At 42.7% G+C, this 12,722-nt stretch overlaps 1 protein-coding gene across 1 annotated transcript in view; it reads right to left on the bottom strand.

The window, feature by feature from the left end:
- glb1l (galactosidase, beta 1-like) overlaps positions 1-12,722 on the bottom strand; it is a 39,236-nt gene that overhangs the window by 9,002 nt on the left and 17,512 nt on the right. Inside the window, 9 exon segments of the mRNA XM_042306829.1 lie at positions 5,652-5,726; positions 6,447-6,565; positions 7,946-7,960; positions 7,963-7,985; positions 8,837-8,873; positions 8,876-8,917; positions 8,920-8,956; positions 11,453-11,511; positions 12,290-12,470. Coding sequence (XP_042162763.1) covers positions 5,652-5,726; positions 6,447-6,565; positions 7,946-7,960; positions 7,963-7,985; positions 8,837-8,873; positions 8,876-8,917; positions 8,920-8,956; positions 11,453-11,511; positions 12,290-12,470 — 588 coding nt within the window.

The following is a 12,722-nucleotide window of genomic DNA, read 5'->3' as shown; positions in this document are numbered from 1 at the left end:
ATGCTGATTGAGTTTGAAGAACAGACTGGAAACTTCAAAAGGAGGGTGGTGCTTGGAATCATTGTTCTTCCTCTGTCAACCATGGTTACCTGCAAGGAAACACGTGCAGTTATTGCGCTGCACAAAAAGGGCTTCTCAGGCAAGGATATTGCTGCCAGTAAGATTGCACCTAAATCAACCATTTATTGGATCATCAAGAACTTCAAGGAGAGCGGTTCAATTGTTGTGAAGAAGGCATCAGGGCGCCCAAGAAAGTCCAGCAAGCGCCAGGACTGTCTCCTAAAGTTGATTCAGCTGCGGGATCGGGGCCCCACCAATACAGAGCTTGCTCAGGAATGGCAGCAGGCATGTGTGAGTGCATCTGCACGCACAGTGAGGCAAAGACTTTTGGAGGATGGCCTGGTGTCCAGAAGGGCAGCAAAAAAGCCACTTCTCTCCAGGAAAAACATCAGGGACAGACTGATATTCTGCAAAAGGTTCAGGGATTGGACCGCTGAGGACTGGTGTAAAGTCATTTTCTCTGATGAATCCCCCTTCTGATTGTTTGGGGAATCTGGAAAAAAGCTTGTCCGGAGAAGACAAGGTGAGCGCTACCATCAGTCCTGTGTCATGCAAACAGTAAAGCATCCTGAGACCATTCATGTGTGGGGTTGCTTCTCAGCCAAGGGAGTGGGCTCACTCACAATTTTGCCTAAGAACACAGCATGGTACCAACACATCCTCCGAGAGCAACTTCTCCCAACCATCCAGGAACAGTTTGGTGTTCCAGCATGATGGAGCACCTTACCATAAGGCAAAAGTGATAACTAAGTGGCTCGGGGAACAAAACATCAATATTTTAGGTCCATGGCCAGGAAACTCCCCAGACCTTAATCCCATTGAGAACTTGTGGTCAATCCTCAAGAGGCGGGTGGACAAACAAACAACCCACAAACTCCAAGCATTGATTACGCAAGAATGGACTGCCATCAGTCAGGATGTGGCCCAGAAGTTAATTGACAGCATGCCAGGGAGGATTGCAGAGGTCTTGAAAAAGAAGGGTCAACACTGCAAATATTGACTCTCTGCATCAACTTCATGTAATTGTTAATAAAAGCCTTTGACACTTATGAAATGCTTGTAATTATACTTCAGTATTCCATAGTAACATCTGACAACAATATCTAAAGACACTGAAGCAGCAAACTTTGTGGAAATTAATATTTGTGTCATTCTCAAAACTTTTGGCCACGTCTGTACGTACCTGTGGGAATGACGTCATCGATGCACTTATTGATAAAGCCAGTGACTGATGTGCTGTACTCCTCAATGCCATCGGAAGAATTCCAGAACATATTCCAGTCTGTGATAGCAAAACGGTCCTGTAGTTTAGCATCTGCTTCATCTGACCACTTTTTTCAGACCGAGTCACTGGTGCTTCCTGCTTTAATTTTTGCTTGTAAGCAGGAATCATCAGTGGAATATGTTCTGGGATTCCTCCGATGGCATTGAGGAGTACAATACATCAGTCACTGGCTTCATCAATAAGTCAGGAGGATAGAATTATGGTCAGATTTGCCAAATGGAGGGTGAGGGAGAGCTTTGTACGTGTCTCTGTGTGTGTGGAGTATAGGTGGTCCAGAGTCTTTTCCCCCCTCTGGTTGCACATTTAACATGTTGATAGAAATTTGGTAAAACGGATTTAAGTTTCCCTGCATTAAAGTCCCCGGCTCCTAGGAGCCTCAGGGTGAGCAGTTTCTCGTTCGCTTTTGGTGGAATATACTGATTACACTATAAGGTGAGGAATCCAAACGACTTGCATCCACACATCACACAGTTGATTTTATGTGCATTTTACATTTACTGTACTTTTCATCACATTTGTTGATAACGGAATCTGAAAATACTCTGGATACATTCAGTAACATGACCAGAATATGTGGGGTAGGTACAACAAGAAAAAACTATGACAAGGGGTTGAATGAGAGGACTAACTGGTGTCTCCAAGTGGCCACACACCTCTCCAGACTGGGGGTTAGTGAGAGGACTTACTAGTGTCTCCAAGTGGCCACACACCTCTCCAGACTGGGGGTTAGTGAGAGGACTAACTGCTGTCTCCAAGTGGCCGCACACCTCTCCAGACTGGGGTTTGTGAGACTAACTGGATTTACTAGTGTCTACTAGTGGCGGTTAGTGAGAGGACTAACTGGTGTCTCTAAGTGGCCACACTCTAGTGCTGTAATAAGGCACTGTGGTGGTTGATGGTAGTAAAGTATGCCATAATAAGGCTGGGTCCTGGTAGTAAAGTATGCTGTAATAAGGCTGGGTCCTGGTAGTAAAGTATGCTGTAATAAGGCTGGGTCCTGGTAGTAAAGTATGCTATAATAAGGCTGGGTCCTGGTAGTAAAGTATGCCGTAATAAGGCTGGGTCCTGGTAGTAAAGTATGCCGTAATAAGGCTGGGTCCTGGTAGTAAAGTATGCTGTAATAAGGCTGGGTCCTGGTAGTAAAGTATGCTGTAATAAGGCACTGTGGTGGTTGATGGTAGTAAAGTATGCTGTAATAAGGCTGGGTCCTGGTAGTAAAGTATGCTGTAATAAGGCTGGGTCCTGGTTGTAAAGTATGCTGTAATAAGGCTGGGTCCTGGTAGTAAAGTATGCTGTAATAAGGCTGGGTCCTGGTAGTAAAGTATGCTGTAATAAGGCACTGTGGTGGTTGATGGTAGTAAAGTATGCTGTAATAAGGCTGGGTCCTGGTAGTAAAGTATGCTGTAATAAGGCTGGGTCCTGGTTGTAAAGTATGCTGTAATAAGGCTGGGTCCTGGTAGTAAAGTATGCTGTAATAAGGCTGGGTCCTGGTAGTAAAGTATGCTGTAATAAGGCTGGGTCCTGGTAGTAAAGTATGCTGTAATAAGGCACTGTGGTGGTTGATGGTAGTAAAGTATGCTGTAATAAGGCTGGGTCCTGGTAGTAAAGTATGCTGTAATAAGGCTGGGTCCTGGTAGTAAAGTATGCTGTAATAAGGCTGGGTCCTGGTAGTAAAGTATGCTGTAATAAGGCTGGGTCCTGGTAGTAAAGTATGCTGTAATAAGGCTGGGTCCTGGTAGTAAAGTATGCTGTAATAAGGCTGGGTCCTGGTAGTAAAGTATGCTGTAATAAGGCTGGGTCCTGGTAGTAAAGTATGCTGTAATAAGGCTGGGTCCTGGTAGTAAAGTATGCTGTAATAAGGCTGGGTCCTGGTAGTAAAGTATGCTGTAATAAGGCACTGTGGTGGTTGATGGTAGTAAAGTATGCTGTAATAAGGCTGGGTCCTGGTAGTAAAGTATGCTGTAATAAGGCTGGGTCCTGGTAGTAAAGTATGCTGTAATAAGGCTGGGTCCTGGTAGTAAAGTATGCTGTAATAAGGCTGGGTCCTGGTAGTAAAGTATGCTGTAATAAGGCTGGGTCCTGGTAGTAAAGTATGCCGTAATAAGGCTGGGTCCTGGTAGTAAAGTATACTGTAATAAGGCTGGGTCCTGGTAGTAAAGTATGCTGTAATAAGGCACTGTGGTGGTTGATGGTAGTAAAGTATGCTGTAATAAGGCTGGGTCCTGGTAGTAAAGTATGCTGTAATAAGGCTGGGTCCTGGTTGTAAAGTATGCTGTAATAAGGCTGGGTCCTGGTAGTAAAGTATGCTGTAATAAGGCTGGGTCCTGGTAGTAAAGTATGCTGTAATAAGGCTGGGTCCTGGTAGTAAAGTATGCTGTAATAAGGCACTGTGGTGGTTGATGGTAGTAAAGTATGCTGTAATAAGGCTGGGTCCTGGTTGTAAAGTATGCTGTAATAAGGCTGGGTCCTGGTAGTAAAGTATGCTGTAATAAGGCTGGGTCCTGGTAGTAAAGTATGCTGTAATAAGGCTGGGTCCTGGTAGTAAAGTATGATGTAATAAGGCTGGGTCCTGGTAGTAAAGTATGCTATAATAAGGCTGGGTCCTGGTAGTAAAGTATGCCGTAATAAGGCTGGGTCCTGGTAGTAAAGTATACATCGTAATAAGGCTGGGTCCTGGTAGTAAAGTATGCTGTAATAAGGCTGGGTCCTGGTAGTAAAGTATGCTGTAATAAGGCACTGTGGTGGTTGATGGTAGTAAAGTATGCTGTAATAAGGCTGGGTCCTGGTAGTAAAGTATGCTGTAATAAGGCTGGGTCCTGGTTGTAAAGTATGCTGTAATAAGGCTGGGTCCTGGTAGTAAAGTATGCTGTAATAAGGCTGGGTCCTGGTAGTAAAGTATGCTGTAATAAGGATGGGTCCTGGTAGTAAAGTATGCTGTAATAAGGCTGGGTCCTGGTAGTAAAGTATGCTGTAATAAGGCTGGGTCCTGGTAGTAAAGTATGCTGTAATAAGGCTGGGTCCTGGTAGTAAAGTATGCTGTAATAAGGCTGGGTCCTGGTAGTAAAGTATGCTGTAATAAGGCTGGGTCCTGGTAGTAAAGTATGCTGTAATAAGGCTGGGTCCTGGTAGTAAAGTATGCTGTAATAAGGCTGGGTCCTGGTAGTAAAGTATGCTATAATAAGGCTGGGTCCTGGTAGTAAAGTATGCTGTAATAAGGCTGGGTCCTGGTAGTAAAGTATGCTGTAATAAGGCTGGGTCCTGGTAGTAAAGTATGCTGTAATAAGGCACTGTGGTGGTTGATGGTAGTAAAGTATGCTGTAATAAGGCTGGGTCCTGGTAGTAAAGTATGTTGTAATAAGGCTGGGTCCTGGTAGTAAAGTATGCTGTAATAAGGCTGGGTCCTGGTAGTAAAGTATGCTGTAATAAGGCTGGGTCCTGGTAGTAAAGTATGCCGTAATAAGGCTGGGTACTGGTAGTAAAGTATGCCGTAATAAGGCTGGGTCCTGGTAGTAAAGTATGCTATAATAAGGCTGGGTCCTGGTAGTAAAGTATGCCGTAATAAGGCTGGGTCCTGGTAGTAAAGTATGCCGTAATAAGGCTGGGTCCTGGTAGTAAAGTATACTGTAATAAGGCTGGGTCCTGGTAGTAAAGTATGCTGTAATAAGGCACTGTGGTGGTTGATGGTAGTAAAGTATGCTGTAATAAGGCTGGGTCCTGGTAGTAAAGTATGCTGTAATAAGGCTGGGTCCTGGTTGTAAAGTATGCTGTAATAAGGCTGGGTCCTGGTAGTAAAGTATGCTGTAATAAGGCTGGGTCCTGGTAGTAAAGTATGCTGTAATAAGGCTGGGTCCTGGTAGTAAAGTATGCTGTAATAAGGCTGGGTCCTGGTAGTAAAGTATGCTGTAATAAGGCACTGTGGTGGTTGATGGTAGTAAAGTATGCTGTAATAAGGCTGGGTCCTGGTAGTAAAGTATGCTGTAATAAGGCTGGGTCCTGGTTGTAAAGTATGCTGTAATAAGGCTGGGTCCTGGTAGTAAAGTATGCTGTAATAAGGCTGGGTCCTGGTAGTAAAGTATGCTGTAATAAGGCACTGTGGTGGTTGATGGTAGTAAAGTATGCTGTAATAAGGCTGGGTCCTGGTAGTAAAGTATGCTGTAATAAGGCTGGGTCCTGGTTGTAAAGTATGCTGTAATAAGGCTGGGTCCTGGTAGTAAAGTATGCTGTAATAAGGCTGGGTCCTGGTTGTAAAGTATGCTGTAATAAGGCTGGGTCCTGGTTGTAAAGTATGCTGTAAATAAGCCCATACCATTGTCAGAGTCACAAAGCCATAGGCCATCTTGGGAGAGGCTGGGGGCATGGGACCCACAGGGATGTCTCTGAACTAGAAAGGGGAAAACATAGCCAGTATTAACATACATGTCATCAATACCATATATTTCAAAGGGGGGCTGCATCTGAAATGCCTCTCTGTATAGTGTGATACTTTTGACCAGAGCCCGTGCATCCTAGTATGCCCTATATAATACACTGGAGCACTATGGGTCTTGGTCAAGTAGTGCACTATATAGGGCATAGAGTGCCATTTGGGACATAACCTAAGATGAACTGAGTCCTGTGGGTTTGTCCCAGTCTTGTTACCATGGTGATGGTGTCCTGAATGGCCAGTATATTCTCTACTGGGTTAGGGCAGGTTAAGGGTTAGGCTTGTTACCATGGTGATGGTGTTCCGTATGGCCAGTATATTCTCTACTGGGTTAGGACAGGTTAAGGCTTGTTACCTTGCTGATGGTGTTCCGTATGGCCAGTATCTTCTCTACTGGGTTAGGACAGGTTAAGGGTTGTTACCATGGTGATCCGTATGGCCAGTATCTTCTCTACTGGGTTAGGACAGGTTAAGGCTTGTTACCTTGCTGATGGTGTCCCGTATGGCCTGTATATTCTCTACTGGGTTAGGACAGGTTAAGGGTTGTTACCATGGTGATCCGTATGGCCAGTATCTTCTCTACTGGGTTAGGACAGGTTAAGGGTTGTTACCTTGCTGATGGTGTCCCGTATGGCCTGTATATTCTCTACTGGGTTAGGACAGGTTAAGGCTTGTTACCTTGCTGATGGTGTCCCGTATGGCTAGTAGTTTCTCTGTAGGGTCTCCTGCCTCAGACAGAGGGGCGTTGTAGTCATAACTGGTCACTACCGACCTAAACCTGTTATCATGGTCCGCTCCTACAGGGTTAACACGACTACAGTTATACATCTGATCCTACAGGGTTAACACAACTACAGTTATACATCTGATCCTACAGGGTTAACACAACTACAGTTATACATCTGATCCTACAGGGTTAACACGACAACAGCTGCTCCTACAGGGTTAACACGACAACAGCTGATCCTACAGGGTTAACACAACTACAGTTATACATCTGCTCCTACAGGGTTAACACGACAACAGATATGCATCTGATCCTACAGGGTTAACACGACAACAGCTGCTCCTACAGGGTTAACACGACAACAGCTGCTCCTACAGGGTTAACACGACAACAGCTGATCCTACAGGGTTAACACAACTACAGTTATACATCTGCTCCTACAGGGTTAACACGACAACAGATATACATCTGCTCCTACAGGGTTAACACGACAACAGATATACATCTGCTCCTACAGGGTTAACACGACAACAGTTATACATCTGATCCTACAGGGTTAACACGACAACAGATATACATCTGCTCCTACAGGGTTAACACGACAACAGATATACATCTGATCCTACAGGGTTAACACGACTACAGTTATACATCTGATCCTACAGGGTTAACACGACAACAGCTGCTCCTACAGGGTTAACACGACAACAGCTGCTCCTACAGGGTTAACACGACAACAGCTGATCCTACAGGGTTAACACAACTACAGTTATACATCTGATCCTACAGGGTTAACACAACTACAGTTATACATCTGATCCTACAGGGTTAACACGACAACAGCTGCTCCTACAGGGTTAACACGACTACAGCTGCTCCTACAGGGTTAACACGACAACAGCTGCTCCTACAGGGTTAACACGACAACAGCTGCTCCTACAGGGTTAACACGACAACAGCTGATCCTACAGGGTTAACACAACTACAGTTATACATCTGCTCCTACAGGGTTAACACGACAACAGATATACATCTGCTCCTACAGGGTTAACACGACAACAGATATACATCTGCTCCTACAGGGTTAACACGACTACAGTTATACATCTGATCCTACAGGGTTAACACGACAACAGCTGCTCCTACAGGGTTAACACGACAACAGCTGCTCCTACAGGGTTAACACGACTACAGCTGCTCCTACAGGGTTAACACAACTACAGCTGCTCCTACAGGGTTAACACAACTACAGCTGCTCCTACAGGGTTAACACAACTACAGCTGCTCCTACAGGGTTAACACAACTACAGCTGCTCCTACAGGGTTAACACGACAACAGCTGCTCCTACAGGGTTAACATGAGGGAACAACAAGTTATACTTTGACAGTATTAAATGATTGGTATACGAGACTTAATGAAGGAAATATTGATACAGGCTATTAAACCAACCATTCCAGTAGTTTAGTTGGTCCCTCCTTCAAACATATACCTGTAGTGAGAGAATAGAACAACTGCTGTTGTTATGTTGTGGGATGATTAAAAAAAAATTAAAAGCTTATTCATTTAGCTTGTTCCTTACTACAACACCTTACCAATCACATTGTTCCTTACTACTACACCTTACCAATCACATTGTTCCTTAATACAGCACCTTACCAATCACATTGTTCCTTACTACAACACCTTACCAATCACATTGTTCCTTACTACAACACCTTACCAAACACCTTACCAATCACATTGTTCCTTACTACAACACCTTACCAATCACATTGTTCCTTACTGCGGCACCTTACCAATCACATTGTTCCTTACTACAACACCTTACCAATCACATTGCTCCTTACCAATCACATTGTTCCTTACTACGGCTCCTTACCAATCACATTGTTCCTTACTACTACACCTTACCAATCACATTGTTCCTTACTACAGCTCCTTACCAATCACATTGTTCCTTACTACAACACCTTACCAATCACATTGTTCCTTACTGCGGCACCTTACCAATCACATTGTTCCTTACTACGGCTCCTTACCAATCACATTGTTCCTTACTACAACACCTTACCAATCACATTGTTCCTTACTACAACACCTTACCAATCACATTGTTCCTTACTACGGCACCTTACCAATCACATTGTTCCTTACTACAACACCTTACCAATCACATTGTTCCTTACTACGGCACCTTACCAATCACATTGTTCCTTACTACTACACCTTACCAATCACATTATTTTCAGTGTCTTATCAGTGAATGGCTAAAACATTTCCTAATAGTTTTTTATGAAACCTTTGGCACTTCTATCATACAAAGAGGGTTCGAGGACCTACATGTTGACGCTGGCTCCCATGCTGAGCATCTCCCCAGCATCCTGCTGACCTTCTGGGTGTCCACCTGAGCATGCTGGTCCCCCAGTGGTCCAGCCACCCCGTGTAGAACTCAGAGTTCACCTGGAACACACAGGAGATTAGTCTGGTCATGTTACTACATCATCTAATAGTTTAGTCTGGTCATGGTACTACATCATCATCTAATAGTTTAGTCTGGTCATGGTACGACATCATCATCTAATAGTTTAGTCTGGTCATGGTATTATATCATCTAATAGTTTAGTCTGGTCATGGAACTACATCATCAATATCTAATAGTTTAGTCTGGTCATGGTACTACATCATCAATATCTAATAGTTTAGTCTGGTCATAGTACTACATCATCATCTAATAGTTTAGTCTGGTCATGGTACTACATCATCATCATCTAATAGTTTAGTCTGGTCATGGTACTACATCATCATCATCTAATAGTTTAGTCTGGTCATGGTACTACATCATCATCATCTAATAGTTTAGTCTGGTCATGGTACTACATCATCATCATCTAATAGTTTAGTCTGGTCATGGTACTACATCATCATCATCTAATAGTTTAGTCTGGTCATGGTACTACATCATCATCTAATAGTTTAGTCTGGTCATGGTACTACATCATCATCATCTAATAGTTTAGTCTGGTCATGGTACTACATCATCATCATCTAATAGTTTAGTCTGGTCATGGTACTACATCATCATTATCTAATAGTTTAGTCTGGTCATGGTACTACATCATCATCATCTAATAGTTTAGTCTGGTCATGGTACTACATCATCATCATCTAATAGTTTAGTCTGGTCATGGTACTACATCATCATCATCTAATAGTTTAGTCTGGTCATAGTACTACATCATCATCTAATAGTTTAGTCTGGTCATGGTACCACATAATGATCATCTAATAGTTTAGTCTGGTCATGGTACCACATAATGATCATCTAATAGTTTAGTCTGGTCATGGTACTACATCATCATCATCTAATAGTTTAGTCTGGTCATGGTACTACATCATCATCTAATAGCGTAGTCTGGTCATGGTACTACATCATCTAATAGCGTAGTCTGGTCATGGTACTACATCATCTAATAGTTTAGTCTGGTCATGGTACTACATCATCATCATCTAATAGTTTAGTCTGGTCATGGTACTACATCATCATCATCTAATAGTTTAGTCTGGTCATGGTACTACATCATCATCATCTAATAGTTTAGTCTGGTCATGGTACTACATCATCATCATCTAATAGTTTAGTCTGGTCATGGTACTACATCATCATCATCTAATAGTTTAGTCTGGTCATGGTACTACATCATCATCATCTAATAGTTTAGTCTGGTCATGGTACCACATAATGATCATCTAATAGTTTAGTCTGGTCATGGTACTACATAATGATCATCTAATAGTTTAGTCTGGTCATGGTACTACATCATCATCATCTAATAGTTTAGTCTGGTCATGGTACTACATCATCATCTAATAGTTTAGTCTGGTCATGGTACTACATCATCTAATAGCGTAGTCTGGTCATGGTACTACATCATCTAATAGTTTAGTCTGGTCATGGTACTACATCATCATCATCTAATAGTTTAGTCTGGTCATGGTACTACATCATCATCATCTAATAGTTTAGTCTGGTCATGGTACTACATCATCATCAAATAGTTTAGTCTGGTCATGGTACTACATCATCATCTCTAATAGTTTAGTCTGGTCATGGTACTACATCATCATCATCTAATAGTTTAGTCTGGTCATGGTACTACATCATCATCATCTAATAGTTTAGTCTGGTCATGGTACTAAATCATCATCATCTAATAGTTTAGTCTGGTCATGGTACTACATCATCATCTAATAGTTTAGTCTGGTCATGGTACTACATCATCATCATCTAATAGTTTAGTCTGGTCATGGTACTACATCATCATCATCTAATAGTTTAGTCTGGTCATAGTACTACATCATCATCTAATAGTTTAGTCTGGTCATGGTACTACATCATCTAATAGTTTAGTCTGGTCATGGTACTACATCATCATCATCTAATAGTTTAGTCTGGTCATGGTACTACATCATCATCTAATAGTTTAGTCTGGTCATGGTACTACATCATCTAATAGTTTAGTCTGGTCATCGTACTACATCATCATCTAATAGTTTAGTATGGTCAGAGAGCTAAATCATCATCATCTAATAGTTTAGTATGGTCAGAGAGCTAAATCATCATCATCTAATAGTTTAGTCTGGTCATGGTACTACATCATCATCATCATCATCTAATAGTTTAGTATGGTCATGGTACTACATCATAATCATCATCATCTAATAGTTTAGTCTGGTCATGGTACTACATCATCATCATCATCATCTAATAGTTTAGTCTGGTCATGGTACTACATCATCATCATCTAATAGTTTAGTCTGGTCATGGTACTACATCATCATCATCTAATAGTTTAGTCTGGTCATGGTACTACATCATCATCATCTAATAGTTTAGTCTGGTCATGGTACTACATCATCATCTAATACATGAAGTTGTTGTAAAAAACGACTTCTCACCAGAGGGCCTCTTGGTTCAAATCTCCTCTGCCGACTAAAAGCTTGGGATATGTTGACGTCTGAGTGGAGAACAAAAGAAGGGGGCTTTTAAAAACGATGTGCTGGCAACTCTGTTACAACACCTCTCTGTTCCTGTTCCTCAACTCTGTTACAACACCTCTCTGTTCCTGTTCCTCAACTGTTACAGCACCTCTCTGTTCCTGTTCCTCAACTGTTACAACACCTCTCTGTTCCTGTTCCTCAACTCTGTTACAACACCTCTCTGTTCCTGTTCCTCAACTCTGTTCCTGTTCCTCAACTCTGTTACAACACCTCTCTGTTCCTGTTCCTCAACTGTTACAGCACCTCTCTGTTCCTGTTCCTCAACTCTGTTACAACACCTCTCTGCTCCTGTTCCTCGACTCTGTTACAACACCTCTCTGTTCCTCGACTCTGTTACAACACCTCTCTGCTCCTCAACTCTGTTACAACACCTCTCTGTTCCTGTTCCTCAACTGTTACAGCACCTCTCTGTTCCTGTTCCTCGACTCTGTTACAACACCTCTCTGTTCCTGTTCCTCGACTCTGTTACAACACCTCTCTGTTCCTGTTCCTCAACTCTGTTACAACACCTCTCTGTTCCTGTTCCTCAACTCTGTTACAACACCTCTCTGTTCCTCAACTCTGTTACAACACCTCTCTGTTCCTCAACTCTGTTACAACACCTCTCTGCTCCTGTTCCTCTGTTCCTGCCTGTCCTGTTCCTACCTGTCCTGTTCCTGCCTGTCCTGTTCCTGCCTGTCCTGTTCCTGCCTGTCCTGTTCCTGCCTGTCCTGTTCCTGCCTGTCCTGTTCCTACCTGTCCCAAAGTCTACAGTGGCGTACATTCCCTCCAGGGTCCCACAGGTCATTTCCCGGTCCGTGTTCCCGTCGGTCGTGAAGAGAACAGTTTTGTCCCCCAGGAAGAACTGGAACAGGGTCCTCAGGTGCCGCATGTAGTTGTAGTCACACGTATAGTAGCTCCCATACTCATTCTCTACCTGGTGGAGTCACAGGAAGGAAGGAAAATAACTATCCGGATCAAGGATTCATTCTTGAGCATAATGACTACAGTTGAAGTCTGAAGTTTACATACACTTAGGTTTAAGATTAAAACTCGTTTTTCAACCATTCCACAAATGTCTTGTTAACAAACTATAGTTTTGGCAAGTCGGTTAGGACATCTACTTTGTGCATGACACAAGTAATATTTCCAACAATTGTTTACAGACAGATTATTTCAATTATAATTC

Source organism: Oncorhynchus tshawytscha, linkage group LG26 (assembly GCF_018296145.1).
Source record: "Oncorhynchus tshawytscha isolate Ot180627B linkage group LG26, Otsh_v2.0, whole genome shotgun sequence".
Taxonomy (NCBI): Eukaryota; Metazoa; Chordata; class Actinopteri; order Salmoniformes; family Salmonidae; genus Oncorhynchus; species Oncorhynchus tshawytscha.
The sequence above is the reverse complement of the archived record's forward strand: the minus strand, read 5'-3'. Positions and strand labels throughout refer to the sequence as shown.